Consider the following 22,285-nt stretch of genomic DNA (forward strand, 5'->3'; position numbering starts at 1 on the left):
AGTGAGGGGGAAGACGCGCGCGCGACTGAGACGCGTTGAGTGGCGTTTCGTCGCCCGTTGACGCGACCCCCTCACAATTCCCGTCTCCAGGGACTCGTGTTTGGGACAGTGCCATTTCCAGTGTCACTGTGCAGGCTGAGCACGGCGCTATCGGGAGCCGGTGTGGCTGGGGAGGTAGATTACAGCAGACACTGTGCGCGATGGCCGGCTCGTCCCGATTGGTTGGTGACACGCTGGCCGGAGTCTCCACGCCAGGGAGTTTGAGTTGACAGGCCAGCGAGAGAAGGGACACCAAAACAAGCGACAGGATGACTGGCAGCTGGATAACCAATCGAGTCTGACGGCCTGGCTTGGGCGGGAGGGTGAGGCTTTGTTTCTGCCGCACCACGTACCGCGCATCACGTTTACCCTTACGCGCGTGTCCTTGCCCGCAGCGCAGACCAACATCTTACCCACTGGCGAATGCATCATCACACCAGACTCGCAGTCCAAATACGCAGGACGGCTGCCCTTGGGCACGCTCAGGCACGCACCGACGTCCGCACATTGGCGCACACACACTGACGATTTCACATCGTGTTGACGACAGGGCTGCGGCTGCGGGTTGAGAATCTGAGCTAGCTGCGGAACGTCCCGCTACTGTTTGATAAAGCGTTGCTGGCCAGTCTTGTCAGGAAAGGGATTGGAGGCATCCTTAGCCCGAGACTGGTTCTCACGCTGGTACGGAGTACAGAGGCAGGAGATGAGAAGACTAGCAACGGGACGAAAGTCTTCGGGAAAGTAGATGACGCTGGCCATGTCTGGACTGAATCCCTTCAGATAAATAGGATTGAGAGGGCGAATCGCTGATTTGTTAGGGTCATGTACATCGGACTGCCAAAAAAAAAACACACAAACGCGCACTTACACGACCACATACCGGGTTTGCATGGATGGATGCACAACTCACATCAAAAACAACAAATATGCACGCGGGCAATGCCACAAAATGGCGCGCAAAGACACAACAAGCGGTGGACGGGACACTTGGCAGAACACTAGACCAACTGAGACTTGCTAAAATGCAATGGCCGGTGCCCGTATTTATTTGTTATGGGAATAATAAATAGACGTCCACACCATCTATCTATCTGAAGCCATCCTTTCTTGGGGGCCGTCATTGACCATGACGCCGCTCCAGTAAGCAGACAGTGTGCCCTGTTCCATGTGCGTGCTCACGTCGGCACCTACCGAGCTCTTGGACGCGGGAACTACCTCCAAATGGAAGTCGGCAGTAGAAAGGCAGAGACCGCGACCAAGCAGGTAGGGGTCTAACGGGAGCTGAATTGCGGGAAAAACCGAGAACCCGTCAATCGGTCCATGTTTGCAACGGGTTTGGAGAAGCATTGGGGGGAGGCAGAGAGGGAGGATAGGATGGGTGCATGCATCAGGTACAACTAGAATGGGCAAAACAATGAAAGGTTTGACACACAATGCTGGATGCAAACCAAATTATCCAGCCCCTCGATTCCCCTTCAATGCCATTCTCAGGCTCGATTCATGGAACAACAGGGGATCACGGTCCTCTATTATTGTGGTGGTTGTTGTTATTGACCCGCGCGTTTCCTGGCCGTCCGCGGTCTTCCTTGTAAGAGCCCGCCCGGGCGCAGGGGGGTCCCATCCTGGCGTCTTGGACCTCTGATTGGCCACACGCCTGTTAGCGCGCCCTTCTGAGTCCTAGGTCAACCTCCCTCCAGCAGCGACATCCCTCACGAACCTGAGCCCGCGACCCTCTTTCCCGCCACCCCCAGCGCTCCTCTCAGCGTAAACCCGGCAAAGCCCAGTACCGCACCCGCCCACCTCGACCTCTATCCTGCTACTTGGATCTCGCACATCACGTCTCGCATCGCCAGCTGCCGCGTCTTGCATCGCCACGAGCTTCCCCTCTCTAGGTTATTCTCCTTCTCATCGCGGCTTCGGATTCTCTGTTGCGTATTTCATCTCTTGTTGACTTCAACCACTTGGCCAAACGAGCGCCCTCAGCCGAGCACCGTGCCCGACAACCCCCCCAGTTGCTGGGTCCTTGCGAGATCGAGACGATGCGATAGACGCCTTCCGAAAAACAAAGCCGAGATCTGCTGGACGGTGCTTGGGATTGCGCCCTCACCGTCTCGCCTGGACTCTCCCTCCGCCCTCGCCGCCTGTTCACCTCATCAATCAAGCGTCGCTTCGCTTGCCTAGCAATCCTCCGCTATCCTCTCGCGCCGTCACGACCCGTTCTCCCCACCGCTTCCCCCACGATCTCTTTAATCAGGTACTAGGAGCCGCAACCCGACCGCGTCTCAACCATGGCGGCACTTCCTGGAGCCGCCGGCATCACGGCCTCGAGTCATCATCGCTCTAAGCGAGCCATGGACGAATCCAAAAGCCATGCCGCCGCTCCTCGCGCATCTACTCCTCCTCCCCGCTCAGATCGCGGTCGCTTGGAGCCCAGACAGACCCTCGACAATGGATCCAATCGTTCTCTTCGCAGCAACGCAAGGAAAAGCGACGCCACCCGTGCGAGCCCGTTCGATGTCGACGCCGTCGACAATGCTTTGTTACGCGAGTTCCAACGACCACAGCGAGAGAGCACACCGGGTGCCAGTCCTCATCGTAAGCGACAGCGGATAAACGGTGATCGGTTGGTCAACCATGCAATGCATCAACGTCGTCCCTTGCTTACCCTTCCGTAGATTCATCCCGACTCGTTCCGGCCAAGACCTGCAAGCTAGCTTCAGTCTCCTCCATGAGGATGGATCACCTGCTACCCCTTCGAAACAAAAGAAGCGTACTCCTCATGGTGAACTGCACTTCCAAAAGAGTATGAACCCCTCTGATAGCTTCGTAAGTGCTTGATTTACTGACAACTATCGTAGCGGAGGAGGCAAACCGCACTTTCTCACACCTGCTTCGTGCTGAGCTCTTTGAGAACTCAGTACCCCAAGCAGCAACCCCAACTCTCTCCCCGAACCAAGCTCTCCCCACAACCTCTCACATCCCCGCCAACGATGGCACTCGGGCTCACACACCTCCCACTAATGCAACCGCGCCTTCATTGCCGTCTTCTTCATTAACGCCATCAACACCCCACAAGAACCTCTTCTCATACATGTCGCCACGCCACCACAGCAACGTCGCTGGACACCCGACTCCCTCGAAGACACCACAAAGCCGCCACGGCCCCAATTTGGATACTCGAGCTGAGATATACAGCCTATCGCCAGTACGATTTGGCAGCCAACAGATGCTGCTCAGCCCTAGGCGCCAGCCAAGGGCTGTTAGCAAAGTGCCCTACAAGGTCCTTGACGCCCCCGAACTGGCCGATGATTTCTATCTGAACTTGGTGGATTGGGGGAGTGCAAACATTCTTGGTGTCGGCCTGGGTTCCAGTGTTTACATGTGGAACGCGCAAACCAGCAAGGTAAACAAACTTTGCACGTTGGAGGACGATACCGTGACAAGCGTGTCATGGATACAAAAAGGCACACACCTTGCTATAGGGACTGGCAAGGGCCTAGTGCAGATCTGGGATGCGGAAAAGGCACGAAGACTACGAACAATGACTGGCCACACAGCGCGTGTGGGATCATTGGCCTGGAACACCCACATTCTTACCTCTGGATCGCGCGATCGACTCATCTATCACCGCGACGTGCGAGCTCCCGACCAGTGGCTGAGGAAACTCGTTGGCCATAAGCAAGAAGTTTGTGGCCTCAAGTGGAATTGCGAGGATGGGCAGCTGGCCAGTGGTGGTAACGACAACAAGCTCATGGTCTGGGATAAGCTCTCAGAAACTCCGCTTTGGAAGTTTTCGGACCACACCGCAGCCGTCAAGGCTATCTCATGGTCTCCTCACCAGCGCGGCTTGCTCGCGTCTGGAGGTGGTACTGCTGATCGCCGTATCATCTTCCACGACACCGTCAAAGGATCTGTCATCAACGAGATTGACACAGGTAGCCAGGTCTGCAACATTGCTTGGTCAAAGAACTCCAACGAAATCGTCTCGACTCACGGCTACAGCCAGAACCAGATCGTTGTCTGGAAGTACCCTTCCATGACCCAGGTGGCCAGTCTGACAGGACACACCTATCGAGTGCTGTACCTGGCTATGAGCCCGGATGGCCGAACGATTGTGACTGGAGCTGGAGACGAGACTTTGAGATTCTGGTCGACATTTGGTCGGCGGCCAGGAACTCGAGAGGATGGTGACAACGGAGGTCGACTTGCTGACTGGGCTGTTATTCGATGAGCTTCTGTATTTGGAGGCAGTACATGTTTTCATTTGGTTGTCGCCCCATCGAATTTTCTGGCCAGCTTGGATTCTTCATGTTGACGACATGTCACCCGTACACTTGAACGGCCGATTTATTACATGCCGTCCATCTACAAAAAGTTTGGGCGTGGAGAGCAAGTGGTTCTCAAAAGTCGCATCTCACGCATTATGGAAGAATACCCTGAGGGATATCGCATCATCTGCATTAAACGGCGTCGCATCTGGACTTAGGCTCTCCTCTGGCTTAACGGAGGGCTTCACGGGTGGTGGTGTTGGTCGGGTTGCTTTGATTGGGAATATTTTGGGACATTGGAAGGGGCAGGCGGATATGCCCCCTTGAATGAATGGACGGGTTTGATGAGGGATGATGATCTTGGGCGCATTGCTGGTCCGGCTGGCAAAGGCAGAGCAAAGCAAGCAAGCGAAACAAGCTCTGAAGTTACAGCAATTGTCTTTATCTGCACTTTTGTTGTTTGTCATTTGGCCTGCATAGCGCAATGGGGCTGTTTAGCTAGGGCACAAAGATTCCACATGAATATAATGGACGGGTTGATACCCTTCCTTCAAGTTAAAGCGTCATCTTTGTCCCATGCATGCCGTGATATGTAAACAAATTCGACACATGAGTCTTCAAAAGGTGTCAGAAGCCGATCAAAGGTCTTTGGGCAGAGCGTGATGATCATCACACGACGTAGTTCTAGATCACATCACATCACAACTTGTAAACTACCCATGTCTGATCTCTCTGAGGTGTCTGTAAAACAAGGGGTATTCTCCGTGCATATTGGTTGTAATGAACGGTAGGTTCTCATCAACTTAAGAACCAGCAGGACTTGAAACGCTCCATACACCTCCAGCCAAATAAAGTAATAAACAGCCAATCAATCATAATAAGCGCCCAAACATCATGCCAAGGATGAGATTGCAGGAATCATCAGAACAACAAGAACGCAACAAAGCCCAGAACATCGACTACGTAGCCGTCTATCAAAAGTTCAACATCAAGCAGCGGGTGTCTCACCCGACTTCCTCTCCCGAGTCGTGTCGTTACGCTCCCCATCAACTCCAGTACTGGTCGAGCCCCTTGTTTCGTCGAGAAGAGGGATCTTATCCACACTCACTGGCCGAGCGGCTTCATCTGTGGGTAGGGAGGTGTCGCCTAACATGTCCTTCTCGCGGGCTACTTCGTTCATCGATGGGATCTGGCTGGTAGACACGGAACCAGTCGCTCCTTTGTGAATCTGGTCAGGAGCGGAGGATCCTTCCGGCCGAGGCCCCAAAGGAGGCGAGTGTGGCATGTGCTCTGGCGAGTTCTGCCATTGAATCACCTCCGCCTTCATAGCCTCCAATTCCTTCTGGAACCGAACACCAAATACGTCAATGTAGTATGTGGCGCCGTTGTAGATGCTCCATGTAAAGACCGCGATGAGGAACGCGGTGGAGGCCCAGCGGCTCAAGAACCAAAGAGGGCAAGGGAGCATGGTGAGAACGGCGTAAGAGTACTGAATCATCATGAAACAAGCTTCCTGCATGCGCTCAGGTCGTGCCAGCACCAACTTCCCGATCCATGTCTTGGAGTACGACTTTCGCAACCAAGTGAACGAGGTGGGTCGACCGGCCGCAATCTTCTCCTTCCGACGGACCGTAATGAAGAAGTAGTACGAAAGCTGCCAGATAGTATACGGAATCGTGCTCCAAGCTAGCATGGAGACAACGTTCGCATATGCAGTGGGTGATCCTGGAGGCGAAGTTTTGACGGTCCAGATCGCTGGAAATCGTTCCCTCTGGGTTTCCGGAGACAGCAGGTGGACGATGCAATGTAGAGTTGCACAAGGCATGATGTGGATGAAGAGCGATGTGACCTTGTCGAAGCTGTGAAAGACGAGTGAGTTGCGCCACATGATGATAGCAACTGCATTGTTTCCAAACGCGAGGCAGTAAGCGGCAAGGAAAAGTCGCTTCGAACTGGGGAAGACCCAAATGGAGAGGAAGAGTAGAAAGTTGACGAAGTAGCATAGGTCGGCCAGGAAGTAGTGGTAGCCGCGTCGATGGTAAGTGAAGAAGCGGATAGGCATAAAGTACAACAGTTGCACCGTGTACCACAGGTGGAAGTACTCTGGGAATCCGCCGATGAGGTATCCGCTGACGAATATGTTCATGACGCCAAAGATGAAGGACACCTTTTCCCGTGCGCTGATAACCTTCGTGTCGTTCCAACGCTTTCCTAGCTTGTCGACACGGCGTTGCATCTGCTTGCGGTATCGATCGAGCTGTTCGTCAGCCGAAGGAACGCGGCGCCGCCATTCCTCAACCATGCGATCACGAGCGAGCGCTGTCTTGGACTTGATGGCCTCTCTCGATCGTCTAACTTTGTCCGTCTGAGCAGAGATGCCCTTTTGCAGCTTCTCAAGCTGCTGGGGCAGCGCGAAGTTGTCGAGTAAATCGAGGACTGTCAATCGATCGAGAGGTGGCAGAGCGTCCCAGTCTTCATGGTTAGAGCTGCTGCCAGAGAAGGATGGATTTCTCGAGTGAAGCGAGCTTCTGGGTGTCGTGGCACCTAGCATTGGTGTATCAAGTAGGGAAGAGTCGGCGGGCAGGGAGTTGGGAGAGGCAGGAGCTTCGGGCCCGGGGGTAAGGACGGGATCGCTATCAGTAGAGATGTTGTCGGATTTGAGGCCGTGGGAGGCACCCGAAGGTGCCTTGGTATCGTCATCCATGGCGTTGTTCTTGGTTGACGTCGTGTTTGATCCGCGCGTCGAGGCTTGCCGTGTAGGTGGTAGCTAAGCTCCTAGCTATTGAAACGAGCGTTAGCAATCATAAATGACCAACAGAAAGGCAAAATCAAGGTTGCCAGGAACGAGAAGAAATACTCACAAGGCGAGGGATGCAGGGGCTGCTCTAGCACAGACGGGGGAAGGACGGTGTAAGGGAGCGCAGCGCGAGTCCAAGTACTTATACAAGGCCAGCTGCACAAGCTCCAGAGACAAGGGAGGGAGGGGCCTGGCGGTTAGAAAGTCATTTGTGCTCTGCGAGACCCTGACGAAGCGGTGACTGGGAATGGAGAGGACAAATAAGACAGACGAAGAAGATAAAGTGAGGAAAAAAGAAAAGAAAGAACAAAGGGGACAGAAAGTGAAGGGAAGCACCAGCGGTGACGGAACATCCACGTGGGATTGCCTGGATGTTCAAGTCCCCAACACCTCTCACGTCGAAGCTGGACCGCCTATGATGAAAGCAACGGGCTGAAAGCTTGCTGGGGTAGTGTGGCACACACTGCCGGAATAGCTGGGTAGGTATGGAGTACTCGGTCGATCCGCAGCTCATTCTCGTCCATATTGCGCTCGAAACAATTGTATGGTATTAATATTTGTAGAACCATATCTCTTCTATTAACTAATCTACTCTTTGACGAAGATTTCTTCACACTGAAACTACGGATTAAAGTCACTTCATGGCTCCAGCTCAGCTTCCTTTGACACCGTCGGTGGGGCCAGGTAGCCACTGGCACATGCATTTGCGCCACAACCTGGATATCAGCTTGGATCTTTCCATCGACTGGCGATCAAGGGCCGTTTCAGGGCACAACTTTGCCGTCATCGTCCAGGCAAGAATCGCTTGCATCATACCTACTGAGGCCACCATGCGATGCCCTTGAATCCGGGCTCTGCTTCGTCACCTCGCCTGCAACTGCATGTCATTCATGCCTTGGAGTCAGATGCACTCTAGTTCCAAGTGTGTTTCAAAACCAAATCCACTGCGAGTATCACGATACCCAAACCCATCATGTGAATCCTTGACCTAGGCCAGACCCGTTCTATTATTGGTCGTTCTACCAAGTTGGGATGTACGTGTACAGTCGTTGACTTCTGACTGGTTGTCTGGGTTTGAACGTCACTCTAGCTCTCTTACTGTATGCAACTGATGATTACTCTGCTTATTGAAAGGAACAGCACGCACGCATTTGTTCTCCTTCTTCTGCCTTTTGGTACACCCCGTCTTGCTTTCTTGCCAGACTGCGGAATGATGCAAGCCACTGCTGCTCGCCCAAACTGAAGTGGACCTGGGCATGCTGGGTTTAATTCATGCTTAGGCGGTACGTACCGCTTATCGGTAGTGCCTTATCCGCAGTTTTTTGTTGGATGGAATTGGCGGCACGCAGGCACGGGCCATGCCCCAAGCTCGTCGCACTGAGAGAAGCCCCAAGAGGCTCCCGCCTCAGGTACCAACCAGCCAGCCTTGGTCGTCGCGCGACGCGTTATCCATCATTTTCAAGCGTCGCAATACGGCAAACGACATTCATCTTTACCCACCCATTCTCGCCGTTGACTATGCGTGCTCGTCACATCGAATTGGAAGACTTTGCGGCATAGCATTATTCGGTCTCCGAGATTAGTCTTAACGCGCTTCCTTTCTGCCTTTTCTTTGCGCGACTCGCCGGCGCACTGGGTCCCCGGCCACTTGACACGCCCTCTTCCTCCGTCGCATTCGCTTCGCGACCCGTGATACCCCTCTAAACCAACCTCACTCTCTTCTCTCACATCCGTAAACCTCCCCTCGACCACCGATACCCGGGCTTGCTGCCCACCGACGCCACCATGGGCAAGCTCATTCGTCTCGAGTTGTTCAGTGCGTTATTCCCTCTTGCTGCAGGTTGAGTCAAGCGACCAAGGACCCCAGAGCTGACTTGCGCGCGATAGACTTCAAGTCCTACAAGGGCCACCATACCCTTCTTTTTGGCGATTCATACTTCACTTCCATCATCGGGCCCAATGGATCTGGGAAATCTAACTCGTAAGTCATATGCCGTCGTCCTTGCGCCGCCCGCTTTGCTGAATCTCGCCAGTATGGACGCCATCTCCTTCGTCCTGGGCATCAAATCTTCCCACCTGCGCTCCGCTCACCTCAAGGATCTTGTCTACCGAGGGCGAGTCCTGAAAACTGCCAAGATCAACGACGATGGCTCGGCTCAGACCAATGGTGACGCAAACGGCCATGCCGATGGAGACGACAAGGCTTCCCGAGGTGACCCCAAGACCGCTTGGGTCATGGCCGTGTACGAGGACGATGCTGGCGAGGAGCAGAGGTGGAAGCGCTCAATCACCAGCCAGGGCGCCAGCGAATACCGCATCAACGACCGTGTCGTCACCGCTCAGCAGTACAACGAAGCCCTCGAGTCGGAAAACATCCTCATCAAAGCCCGGAACTTCCTCGTCTTCCAGGGAGATGTTGAAGCGATTGCGTCACAGTCCCCTCAGGACCTCACACGCCTGATTGAGCAGATCTCAGGCAGTCTGGAGTACAAGACAGACTACGAGAAGACACAAGCTGAGGCGGAGCAGGCGGCTGAGAACCAAAACTATCAGCTTCACAAGCGACGTGGCATCAATTCCGAGATCAAGCAGTTCCGCGAACAGAAGAAAGAAGCCGACAACTTCCAGAAGAAAACAGATGATCGTGATGCTGCTATTGTCACGCACAGCCTGTGGAAGCTGTATCACTTCCAGAAGGCTATTGACGACTCATTTAACGCCATACAAGACCACCAACAAGAACTCAAGGAGCTGCGCCGTAACGTCGAATCATTTGAGAAGCGTCTGGAGGCTGCCCGGAAGGAGCAGGCCTCAGCGAGTCGCCAGGTTGCTCGCATCGACAAGGATATCCGGGCCAAGCAGAGAAGTATTGAAGACAAGGAGAGCAGTCTTGTTCCGATCGAGGAAAAGATTCATGAATCAACACAACAAGTTGAGGGCCTACAGGCCCAAATTGCCAAGGTCACAAAAGAGCGCGACCAGCAGGCAGAGATCGTACTCAAGATCCAGAAGGATATTGAGAATGTGGAGAAAGCCCGAGAAGTCTTCGAGAACGACTACAAGGAGCAGATGAAGAAGCAAGGGCGAGAGGTCAGCGACGAGGACCGAAGGGAGTACAACACTCTTCGCGCCCAGGTCATGTCTCGCTCCGGTCCAAATCAAGCCAAGCTTGAGAATCTCGAGCGACAGCGAAAGGCAGATGAGGTTACGGTCAACAACCTCAAGGGAAAAGTCGACAGTATTGCGGCAAGCATCGAGAAGATCGAAGCGGAACTCACGAGCATCGACGAGAGGAGAACCGCAGCACAGACTGCCTCCAAGGAACTCTCACAGGAAATTGATACCAAGAAGAAGGAGTTCAACCAACTTCAGTCAGAGCGTGTCAGAACCAGCCAAAAACGAACCGAGCTCGAGGAGAAGCTTGAGGACGTGGCCCGGAAGCTCAGGGAGGCCGATGATGGCAGGCGGCAGAGCGCCAAAGACACCCGGATGAAGGAGATGGTGTCTGCTCTAAAGCGCATGTTCCCTGGTGTCCATGGCCGCATCGGTCAACTTGTCAAGCCGAAGCAGAAGAAGTTTGACGAAGCTATTTCTGTCGCCCTTGGAAGAGACTTTGACTCGGTTGTGGTCGACACAGAGAAGATCGGTGTCGAGTGCGTTCAGTATCTTAAGGAGCAGAGGTTCCCGCCAATGACCTTCATCCCCCTGGACAACATCAAGGTCAATGCTGTGAACACTGCAGTCAAGGGATTTTCTGGAGCCCGGTTGACCATTGACACTGTCGAATTCGATTCGGTTGTTGAGCGAGCCGTGTCTTATGCATGCGGCAGCTCTATTGTGTGCGATACCCTCGACATCGCCAAGCACATCTGCTACGACAAGAAGATTCCGGTCAAGGCTGTTACGCTCGAGGGTTATATCATCCACAAAGCAGGTCTTATGACAGGTGGTCGTGGGCCTGAGTCAAAGAACAAGAGGCGCTTCGAGGAAGCTGATGTTCAGAACCTTCAACGGATGGCCTCCAAGCTCAAAGATGAGATTGAGCGGTTGCCAAAGGCTGACAGACGTGGCACACAAGAAGAATCACTGCAAATTGATCTGGCTGGATTGGAGAGGCGCCTAGCAGCTGTCAAGGACGAGCTGGCTGCTTTCAACAAGAACCATGCAAGCAAGAAGCGTGAGTTGGACAACCAGAAGAGGCAGCTCAGGGAGCTGGAGCCCAAATACCAAGAGCAGGCGGCACAGCTCGAGAATACCCAGAGGACATGCCAGGAGTTTCGAGATGCTATCGCACAGGTTGAGGACCAGGTGTTCGCAGACTTTTGCGCGCGACTCGGTTACAGTGATATCCGTGCTTACGACGCTTCTCAAGGCAAGCTCGAGCAGGAGGTTTCGGAAAAGCGCAACCAGTTTGAGGTCCAGAAGCAGAAACTGTCGAGGCTATTGACTTGGGAACAGTCCCGTAACAACGACACAATCGCCCGGATCAACAGACTGCAAAGCGTCATTCGACGCGTCCGTAACGATGCCAAAACGTATGTGAAGGAGAAGGACGAGATTCAGAACGCGATGCGAGATGAGCAGGAAGAGTTGGAGGCTCTCCAGGAGACTCTTGAGGAGAACAAGGCCGAGCTTGCTGAGAAGAACCAGAAGGTGTCCGAGGCCAAGGTCGAGGTGCAAAAACGCAGCAAGGACATCGATGAAAACCTGAAGGAGATCAGCGCGCTCGAAACGACCCTGCAAAAGAACAGTGCCAGCAAGTCAGCACTGCTCAGAAGATGTCGCCTGGAACAAATTCGCATACCCCTTGAGGAAGGTACCTTGGATGATCTGCCGACCGAAGACGATCTCCTTCGTCAAGATCCAGATGCCATGGATCTAGATGACGAGGACGAGGACATGATGGATATGGCAATGGCGACCTACGGAATTGCAATCGATTTTGACAGCCTCGACGAAGAGCTTAAAGCCGTGAGTGGCCCTCTGGGTTTCGTTTGGACAAATTCACTAATTGCATGCAGTCGGACGATGCGAGTGTTGAAGAGAGCCTGTCAGACAAGATTGCAAATCTGACCTCCGAGCTGGAGAAGCTGAATCCCAACATGCGAGCGATGCAGAGGTTGGAGGACGTGGAAACCAGACTCAAACTCACGGAACAAGAGTATGAGGACTCCAAAACGGCAGCACACGAGGCCAAGGAGGCCTTCAACGAAGTCAAGCAAAAGAGGTTTGAACTCTTCAACAAGGCCTTTACCCACATCCAGGAGCAAATATCGCACGTCTACAAGGATCTTACCCGATCAGAGGCATACCCCTTGGTGGTCAGGCGTACCTGGACATTGAAGAGGATACGGATATGCCATACCTGTCGGGCATCAAGTATCATGCGATGCCACCGCTGAAGCGCTTCCGAGACATGGAACACCTGTCGGGAGGTGAGAAGACGATGGCTGCACTCGCGCTTCTCTTTGCTATCCACAGCTACCAGCCAAGTCCCTTCTTCGTCCTTGACGAGGTGGATGCCGCTTTGGATAACGCCAACGTTGACAAGATCAAGAAGTACATCCAGGACCATTCGGGACCTGGAATGCAGTTCATTGTCATCAGTCTCAAGGCTGGCCTCTTCCAAGACAGTGACAGTCTCGTAGGTGTATACCGCGATCAGGAGGTGAATAGTTCACGCACCCTTACTCTAGATGTGAGTTACCCCCAACCCACTTAGTTCTCCGTTCGCTTGCTGACTTTGGATACAGTTGAGAAATTACGCATGATGAGAACTAAAATTCTGAATCTTTTCTTTCGTGGAGCATGGGTGGACTCATGAGAGTTTTTACTGCAACTTGGAGTATTGAGCCTTGCAAGCTCTGCACGCGCTGTGTCACATATGAGTTTATGAGTTGTTACTGCGCTGGGAATTCATGTAAAATTACAACGAATACGTAAATCATGCAGCGCTTGGCGGATTGAACACTGATTAGGCGCAACTTGTTCTCTACCTACCTACCTACTTAATCACACTTCGTTCTATTGATGGAGGTGAAGCTGCGTAAGGCTGAGAGTTGGGGCTGAGATGAGGCTAGGCTCATGCAGGACCGGTGGGTCCCATGCGGACCAAGCCACACCAGATCCCAGGCAGCTGGCAGCCTGTCTCGAGACAAAAGAAACTCCTCCAACCCGACATTAGATATCCAAACTCTTCCCCATCAAGAATTCAAAGGCGTACTAGGACCTCTTTGCGCCCCCGCGCGAAGCTTGGAAAGTCTTCAAATCGGCTGCATATTCTAGGCCCCCTCTCCCGCCATGTTCGATCGCCCATAAAATGGTTGTTGGGCCACGCTTTGTTCGAGACGGCAACCTCTATCGCATTCCCATGCTCTTGTCGCGACGAGCCGCAACAACCTGATCGGGACCCGCGCAATCCCCTCCTGCTATCTCATCCTCTCGAAACGCTACCATCGTACCATCGACCCGATTGAAATCCCCGATATCATCCTATTCTCCGTCTGCGCAAATCCTTCCAGTGGCGACCATCCTGCAATTCGCGACCGACACCATGGATCTCGCAGTCACTCTCATCAAGTCCGTGATGCGGGCTTTCTACCAAACTCGCGACATACTTGTCATCGATGCGCTTATCCTCCATGAGGCGTATGTCTCTCGATCTGGAGAAGTGTGAGGCTCCTGCTAATGTGGTGTGGTGGCAGGCTGAGAGATGATGACCTGGCCTACCTGATGGCCATCAATACAAAGGACCTCCACAAGATCTGCGGCAAGCTGCGTGAAGATAGATTCTTGACTGTGTATGCGTCCTCAAGTCTTGAGGGGAAACAAAGCCGCTGACTCTTGGTGCAGGCACACGCGATCAGAGCTACGAGAAGGAAACCCGAGACCAAGCAATCGAACTTGGTACTACATTAATTATCGAAATACCATTGACGCGATCAAATGGCGCGTCTATACGATCGACAAAGAGGTGCAGGGCACCACGCAAGTGGCCAGTGAGAAGAAGGAATACTTTTGCTCATTCTGCAAAGCGGAGTGGACAGCCATGGAGGTCTTGGACAACGTTGGTCCGGATGGTTTCCTGTGCCATCGCTGCCACCATACGCTCACGTTTGAAGCAGACCGAACTTCGACCGGTCATGAGCAGTCGACTCGCCTCAACAACCAGTTCAAGTTCATCAGCGAGCTCCTGCCCAAGATCGACGCAGTTCACATCCCCGAATGCGACTTTGATCGCGCCTTTGCCAACGCTCGCCCAGTGAAGCGAGATGCGACACATCAGCGTGCCCAAACCGTCGCGGCGGACGCCGGCGCAAACCGACCCATGGCGGTCAAGGGCTTGACAAATACTGGGCCTCAGTCTATCGCAGTTAATATCTCGACTTCTGATGGGCCAACAGATGCTGAAAAGGCGGCGGAGCAAGCGCGCAAAGAAAAGATTGCCAAACAAAACGCGCTGCCATCCTGGATGTCCAACAGTACAGTCACCGGAGAGTCCTTCTCGGCAACTGCTACACCAGGCACTACCACGACTATCAAGAAGGAGGCCGCTGCAAACTCATCACTTGCTGCTGCGCCTGACACCAAGGCCACCACTCAGATTGATGATATCTTTGAGAAGCTCAAAGCAGAACAAGCTGCAGAACGGGCTCGGGAAGAGGACGAATTCGGATCTGAGGAAGAAGACGAGGACGAAGATGAGTTTGAAGACGTGCCACCAACGGGCAACGTGTCCAGCCGGGACACTCCCGTCACACCAGCAATCAAACGGGAAGCGACTGCAGACGGAGACAACTCGGATGAGCGACAAGCGAAACGAGTCAAGGTCGAACCCGAGCCAGTGGTCAAGAAGGAAGAAGAGGAAGATGAAGACAGCGAAGAAGAGATTGAGTTCGAGGATGTATAAAAGGCGCAGATTTGCATACGCCAATGGGTTCATTCTCCTTTCTAGAGGCTACAAGTGCTTGCCATGTGCAGGCTGGCTTGATGTTTTAATAACGATTTGTTCAGGGGTTTATGGATGGATCTGAAGGGCTGGCGAGAATGGATCCATTAAGACGGGAGAGAACCAGCCAGATTGGTATTAAAAAGCCCGCGAGGGTAGGGACATGATACTGTGTTGATATGATCGCACCGGGGTACGGCAGAGGGCGCAAAGACTATTATAGACAATATAAATCAAGGAGCGACAACTCCTCCTTCCACCTTGATAAGACGAGACTACCAACCCGTGCGACGGGGGATTCAGAGCATTCTATTCACACTATATCATAAAGCCTGCCTATTCACGATAACATGCTTTCAAAGAGGAATAACTGATAGTTATACAACCCTATCAGGATATTGCAATGACTCTGCGCAGTTTATTATTATATTATGATGGTCATCTTACAATTCGTAGTAAGATGAATGTCATGTTGTGTTCCTATCCTAACGCCAGAACGTTATCTTAACATAGCGAATCCCCCATGGCCCTCGATCATTTCCTATAACATCTTCAACTGCTCTTCCACATCGGTTTCTTGCAATTGCTCCCAGTTAACCCTCCCCAAGACAACATCGTACACCTGTTCTAGGTGACCTGCCTCTCCTCGTTTGTCCCAGAGCTCGAACGCTAAGTGAATGTGTGAGAGAGCCATCTCCTGGGGAGTGACCCTGTTCACCCTTGACAGTGGGTAAATTGAGTGGGGTCGAGAAAGTCGTTCTTGTTGTCTTTAATATATATATGCCTTGGCTTTACAGGTGTCGTTATGAAAAGCTGTCTCTCGCTGCTCTTCCTGGGTATATATAACAAATGCCTTTCGTCCACTCACTGCAGTGGAAGGTTCTACCTCCGACGTTCATCGTAAGCGGAGACTTGCGGTATAGCCCGCCCTCCTTGTCATGCAAGGGGGAGGGGTAACATCTCGTGTGATTGAGTTGCTTGACCATAAATCCTGTCTGAGGAGCTGCATTGGCAAATCCGTATAGCTTCGGATCGCAGAACCCAGGGGGCAATAGTTCCCCCACAACAATAACCAGCTCCTCTCTGTCTAGATTAACAATGATGCTTTGGGTTGGCAATTGTGATGCATACTGATAAACTTATGTCACTTGGAGTTCCCGAGTGCTTCAGTGTTGCTGCCTCTGGGTTGAAGAAGGATGTGCCCTTCACATTCAATAATATTACTCTCAAACTCAGACAAATTAACTATAGGGTATTGGTAGAAGCAGTATGGCGTTAGTTGAGCCATGTACGGATTGAATTTTGACTACTAGTTAGAGTCTTATTGGCAGGGGGTGGTTTGTCAGGACGGGACGGTTTGGGTGCCCAAGCTCACGAGGGCATGCTTGCTGTCTGCGGTTTTGTCGCCCTTGCGGGTGCGTATCACCAGTCTGCGCAGTCTTTCTTCTCTACTAGTACAAGGAGAAAGTATACAAAAAGGAAGTATAGAGGAAGTATAATAAGAGGAAATATAGCAGAGTTATGCTTGGGGGAGGTATGCTAGGAGGAAGTGTATAGATTATATGGGTATAGAAGCGTTGTTTGCTTTTCTCCTCTTCTCCTACTGCTTGATAACAGTAAGCAAACATAGCGGAGTCTTATTGCCAAGAACTTGACAATCACTGCTGTTGTCTGCCAGTTGGCGACGGTTGCCAAACTCACTTTCTGCCTACACCTTGCAATTCTTCTATCCTTTTCTTCTCACAATAATCTTCTCGTAAGCTTCTTCTTCCCTTATAGCAACAGCTTATGTCTTAACTCAATTGTTTACGCGATACCTCGTGACTGGAGGATGGGAGTATGTGAAGGAACTGGGACTAGAGTCCTGAGAGCAGCTCGTCAAGCTAGCAGAGCAGGGTCTTCACGAGTCGAGACGATTCAAATCGAACCAAGGTACGCACAAAGCCATGCACTGGTAAGTCAACCCTGGTGGCTATTTACGGGTAATCTTCACTCACTACTCATGTTTCTTAACCACAAACAGCCGCGGACAAGGTGACCAGCCACAATGAGAAGGAGAGACGCCCTCGTCCTTGGAGAATCATCAAGACCAAGGGGACCTGCAAGCGCCTTCCCAGCTCACAGTCAGATTACTCAGAGCTAACATTATCCCCTGGACAGGTTCGGAAAACAGCGTGCAATGAGGCCCAACAAGGACACCAAACCGCGCCTCCATCCAACTATGACCCGCCATCAAGCTCCTATGGCAACCAAGATTCCCTTCTGAGGTCCGTTCCGTTGACAATTCGTCCGATGCCGACGACGTCGAGTCTTCAAGCGGCGACGAATCTGATTATGCAGTATCAGGAGTCTCTCACCCAACTCGCGCTGGAGACACCACGTCGTCGGACGACTCCTGCACCGCCCATCAGGAAGCCACTCCCGAGAGAGACGTTGATGTTGACATGGACGAGCGCAAGATATCTATGACGGCTCAGATCGTTTAACAACCCCAGATACTTCCCTTCAGGTTTGCTCCATATGTACCCAAGTAGGTAGAACAAACATACTCACAATCGCCCACATTCTTTTGGAGAATCCTCCTTCCATCGCGATGCCGATTCCTGCAACTTGCCCTGAGCCAGTTCACTCCTAGGTTCCTCCTCCCTCCGAAGGGAGGTACTCACTCCCGGGCATCATCCATCAAAGTCTTCACGTCTTCTCCGGATAACATTCTTCTCTTCCTTACCCTCCTTCTTCTTCTTCTTCTTCTTCTTCTTCTCTCCATCCCCTTGGTTGGTGTTTCGAGCAGAGTCTCGAGTCTAGTCCCGAAGTCTTAAGACGGCCAATACCTCTGCTGGTTCACATCCGCACACAATACACGGTGATGGATTCTGACTTCAACTCATCTGACTTGATGCCTAATGAGCCTAAGCCAGGCCCCTTCACCACCAGGGGCCTGGATATGCTGCACAGGAGGACCGAAAGGCATCCAACCTCAGGAAGAAGTCGCTGACTCTACAGTCCAAACCGCCTACTACCGCGGCAAACCACTGCGTCTTCACGTACCCTTCGTTCCGTTTCGATGCCCATGGTCGGTCTAGACAGTTTTACTACGAAAAATCTGCTGTTGTTCAGATGGGCTAGTGGGTTATATCCCGCAGTACTTGACTTGTCGAACTTGGTTGCCTGCGAGTTCAGAATAGCAAAGAGGGTTAACTAACTGTTTTTAAATATACCGAGTAAATTTACATTAAATATGATGGAATCTTTAGGTGGGTATCATAATAATTGGTACTATTTTAGAGCTCTTTTATTCATTTCACTATACTTTGTTGATTGCGTTTAGGGGGTGATAAACTGATATATGTGCACCTCCTGGTGTCTTGTTTTCCATAACACAAACCAACCACCCTCAGGGCCAACATCGAAAATGCTCGAGTTTCTTAATCACTCTCCAAATGCCAAGGACCGCGGTGTCACGCAAGAATATATTAACCACATCGGTATACCCTGGGTGGCGCGACTTGAAACATCACTAAGTACATCCCTTGGCTAGGGTAGGAATGATGAACGGTAGAGGGCGCCAAGACTACTGTAGATAATATGAGTGAAGGAGCGACAATGAGGTTCTTTGTAGATTAGGTATTCTAATATTCTTTTCAAATTATTACGATATAATTTTCCGGTGATTCAATTCAATTGCAATAAACACATCTACTGGAGAGATCCAACTCTACAGCGGCAGCCACCCTTGCTGCGGGTGATGGAAATGTGACAACCAACAAAGGACAAGGCTCCCATGGGCCAACCAAGCATTTGCACTTTCTGTTTGCTACCCGTGAGAGGCCGTCCCCAGGCGTGTGCCGATTGTTTGCTTTTGTCTAGACACCCGTTAGTTCGTCTGTTTCTTATTTCAACGATCGCCACGGTTCTTTAGCATCTGCACAGCCCAGCGAGTTTTCTCATTTTGGTGTGTGAGCACATGCCATGCCTCTTATTCTTGGTTACACTATTGGAAGCACGCTACACGCCCATTTCGTCTACATTTCCATTCCCTGAGTTAATGTCGGAAATCAGTTCTTATTTATTATGCGGGATACCTTTAGCCGACGAAGTCGAGCACCATAACCATGAAAGGATATGTGAATGGATACACACCATCACTGGAGAGGGGGATCTCCAATCACACCAAGAGAGGGGCACCTTCTCTCAAGAGAGCGACAACTCCTCCTCCCACCTTGACCCGACGAGCAGTCCGCACCACAAAGCTAGCCACAGCAAAGAATCCAACGACACTTCTACTGCCCAAACAACCCTCCCAGGTGAACAACAAGAGACCGGCCAGCGATCATCGCTGAGCGAGCGCCCAAGCACGCGCAATAGAAAGCCGAAGTCGAAACCGAAGCTTAGATTGTACCGTGAATCCCTCGATGAACGAGCCAAACGTCTAGAGAAAGGGCCGGTCGTCAAGCATACCCCTCCACAAAGTGTCCCTAACCATTCTGATACAAGCGCCATCAATCGCCCAGAGCTCTCATCTACATCGCCCATCGAGCTCGACCAGAGCGACACTAGCAGCTTTGTCATGGCCCCCGACTTTCCACGTATCTTTTTGCTTTCGACGCGTCTCAGCGTCAACGAGTTACACGAGCTCGAGAACCAAACCCCGACGTTGACATATGACATCAACGAAGCTAACGTTGTGGTGGGCAATATCTCGCAAGCGCAGCGCGCCAAGTTCGAGCTGAGGAAGGCGAAACTCGAGACTGTGCCCATCGAAAGCCCACAGATACGTGACAAAAAGTCTCAGCAAATGTACACAACCGCCGGCACACAAGAGAGGGACCCCGAAGATGCTCCCAGCTCAAAGCGGAGAAGAGTTGCTGAGCCATTGACATCAGATGATGGTGATATTATCAAGGTTGTTAAGCTGGCATGGCTGAAGGACTCTTTTGAGCATGGAACTGTTTTGCCCGTTGAAAAGTATCTCCTGTACCAGGGCAAGAAGGTCTCCCCAAAAGATGCGACACCAACATCAGCCACGGTCCAGCATTCTTCAACAACAAGCATACTAGAGCGAGCCAGACAAGACCAACAAGCGCAACCAGCGAGAAATTCACCTCGTGATCGACCCAAACATCGTTCTCATACTTCAGCAACCTCAACTGATCATGTACCCAGCTTGCTTCATCAGACAACTTCAGAGCATGATATCACATTGCCCTCAGTCCCAGATTTCCTTGAAACGCCTTATTCTTGCCAGCGGCCTACGCCGATGAACCCGCCTAATGAAGCCTTCGTCGAGGCCTTGATCAAGGTCAGGATCATTCGTCAACTTCAAGGCGACGAGGTTGGTGTTAGGGCGTACTCTACTTCTATTGCTACTGTATCGGCGTATCCACACAAGTTGCAGAACACACACGGTGAGTCTCATATTGCCAAGCAATATTGCACAGCTAAACACCCTATAGAAGTGGAGCGATTGCCGGGCTGCGGTGCTAAGATTGCCGAGCTTTGGCGTGAGTGGAATGAGACAGGGGAGTTGACGGAGGTTCGTAAAGCTGACGCAGATCCTATGGTCTCTGTACTCAGACTCTTCTACAACATCTGGGGAGTTGGAGACACGACGGCACGCGAGTTTTACCGCAAGGGTCAGTGTCCAAGGTATAGTTCCTGAGGATTAGAATCGAAGGCTGACGGACTATAGGATGGAGAGATCTAAACGACCTCGTCGATTTTACTTGGGACTCGCTCAGCCGCTCCCAGCAGGTTGGGGTCAAGTTCTATGACGAATTTCTACTCAAGATCCCACGAGACGAAGTTGAATCTATTGGAGCCGTCATACTGAAGCACGCACGTGAGATCGACCTTGGCTTTGAGATGGTCATTGCGGGAGGATATCGACGAGGCAAGTTGCAGTGTGGTGATATTGATGTCATCTTGAGCCACCGGGACGAAAACAAGACACTGAGAGTTGTGAACACGTTGATTCAGAGCCTTGAGCAAGCTCAATTTATCACACACAACCTCGTAATGTCGCTCCACAACAGCGAGCGAGGCCAGCGGCCAGTGTCATGGAAGGGGGAGGGCGCAAGCGGGTCGGGCTTTGATACCCTGGATAAGGCGATGGTTGTATGGCAAGACCCGAGCCAAGAGGACGCACCACATCGACGAGTCGACATCATCATCAGTCCATGGAAAACGGTAGGATGCGCGCTTTTAGGCTGGAGCGGCGGAACAACGTTCCAACGAGACCTCCGACGGTACTGTAAGAAGGTGAAGGGGCTCAAATTTGATAGTAGCGGCGTCCGGCGTAGGTCTGATGGGATGTGGGTGGATCTGGAGAAGGGCCCCGCCGGAGACGGAGCTCCGGATATGGAGACTGCGGAACGGAGGGTGTTTGAAGGACTCGGGCTGACGTGGCGACCGCCCGAGGAGAGATGCACCGGGTGAGACGGATCGGAGGTGTGGGGCCCCGGCGCCGAGAACTCGGCCGGAGTCAGCAAGAGACACACAAGACATTTAGGTGGCTATTTGAACTCATATGTTTGCCCTGCACTCTTGAGTTTCTAGTTACCCTGTCTCATTCCTATTAGATCATGCTATTCGTCTCGTGTCCTGTGCCTCCTATGTAGTACATGACTCGTGAAATCGGGCATGAATAGTTGCGGACTTTGGGACGGAGTTGCGGACTTTGAGTCGAGCCCGCGTAACAGAAACTTGGCCGGAATTCAGTTAGGCCGTCGGCACAACCTTGCCGCTTCCGTCAGGGGCCATTTGGAAGCAACTGTGTGGGATATGGCGCTTGGCGCTTGAAACCCCCCTGTCGTCTGGAGCCAGGGACTGGAGCTGAGAGGAGTTGGCGATTATCTAACGTCCGAACTCCTTTTGAGACCAATGGCCGCTTACATGAGAGCTGAGTAACAAGCCTTCTTTTGCATCGGTAGGAGGGGTTGTTTCCCCAGCCTCAGCTCATACTCATGATCGGGGCATCGGGCGGAGCGGGTCTCGCGTCGGCATCTCGCCTTTACACCCCCTTTTTTGGTAGGCGACGATCTGACGACGTACCATCCAGTGCGGCACGGAGCAGGCTTTGATACGACGCGTAGAGAGAAAAAGAGTGTTTCGTGCATGTACGGAGTAATTACTAGCCAAACATTGGCCGAACTGCTTCCAATCAATCCCCCCCGTAGCATTTTCTGTTGCTTTCCTCTTCTGGGTGGAGCTTCCCGGGGCTGGCCCGCTCCGGGA

The 22,285-nt window shown here is 52.2% G+C and overlaps 6 protein-coding genes across 6 annotated transcripts; 5 read left to right on the forward strand and 1 right to left on the reverse strand.

Moving 5' to 3' along the window:
• Window positions 1-2,327: 2,327 nt before the first annotated feature.
• On the forward strand, window positions 2,328-4,270 carry MRS44_014611 (uncharacterized protein; the record flags this gene model as incomplete). Its single annotated transcript, XM_046278841.2, has 3 exons — window positions 2,328-2,662; window positions 2,715-2,842; window positions 2,898-4,270. 3 exons carry the CDS (start codon window positions 2,328-2,330, stop codon window positions 4,268-4,270), a joined length of 1,836 nt encoding a protein of 611 aa, XP_046127699.2.
• A 1,025-nt stretch (window positions 4,271-5,295) lies between these two features.
• Window positions 5,296-7,011, reverse strand: MRS44_014612 (uncharacterized protein; the record flags this gene model as incomplete). The annotated part of the gene is made up of 1 exon (XM_046284613.2): window positions 5,296-7,011. The coding sequence occupies one exon, from the start codon at window positions 7,009-7,011 to the stop codon at window positions 5,296-5,298; it is 1,716 nt and encodes a 571-aa protein (XP_046127700.1).
• A 1,878-nt stretch (window positions 7,012-8,889) lies between these two features.
• On the forward strand, window positions 8,890-12,875 carry MRS44_014613 (uncharacterized protein; the record flags this gene model as incomplete). Its single annotated transcript, XM_065618482.1, has 6 exons — window positions 8,890-8,920; window positions 8,992-9,085; window positions 9,138-12,075; window positions 12,126-12,331; window positions 12,409-12,802; window positions 12,858-12,875. The coding sequence occupies 6 exons, from the start codon at window positions 8,890-8,892 to the stop codon at window positions 12,873-12,875; spliced, it is 3,681 nt and encodes a 1,226-aa protein (XP_065474554.1).
• A 782-nt stretch (window positions 12,876-13,657) lies between these two features.
• Window positions 13,658-15,013, forward strand: MRS44_014614 (uncharacterized protein; the record flags this gene model as incomplete). Its single annotated transcript, XM_046277195.2, has 3 exons — window positions 13,658-13,752; window positions 13,809-13,904; window positions 13,957-15,013. The coding sequence occupies 3 exons, from the start codon at window positions 13,658-13,660 to the stop codon at window positions 15,011-15,013; spliced, it is 1,248 nt and encodes a 415-aa protein (XP_046127701.1).
• Window positions 15,014-16,998: 1,985 nt separating this feature from the next.
• Window positions 16,999-17,538, forward strand: MRS44_014615 (uncharacterized protein; the record flags this gene model as incomplete). The annotated part of the gene is made up of 3 exons (XM_065618483.1): window positions 16,999-17,006; window positions 17,095-17,212; window positions 17,290-17,538. 3 exons carry the CDS (start codon window positions 16,999-17,001, stop codon window positions 17,536-17,538), a joined length of 375 nt encoding a protein of 124 aa, XP_065474555.1.
• Window positions 17,539-18,464: 926 nt separating this feature from the next.
• MRS44_014616 (uncharacterized protein) lies at window positions 18,465-21,487 on the forward strand (the record flags this gene model as incomplete). Its single annotated transcript, XM_046277196.2, has 4 exons — window positions 18,465-18,573; window positions 19,141-20,457; window positions 20,506-20,685; window positions 20,742-21,487. The coding sequence occupies 4 exons, from the start codon at window positions 18,465-18,467 to the stop codon at window positions 21,485-21,487; spliced, it is 2,352 nt and encodes a 783-aa protein (XP_046127703.2).
• Between the last annotated feature and the right edge of the window lie 798 nt (window positions 21,488-22,285).

The sequence above is a fragment of the Fusarium solani genome (genome assembly GCF_023522795.1).
Source record: "Fusarium solani strain SB1 chromosome Unknown bctg00000010, whole genome shotgun sequence".
Classification (NCBI taxonomy): Eukaryota; Fungi; Ascomycota; class Sordariomycetes; order Hypocreales; family Nectriaceae; genus Fusarium; species Fusarium solani.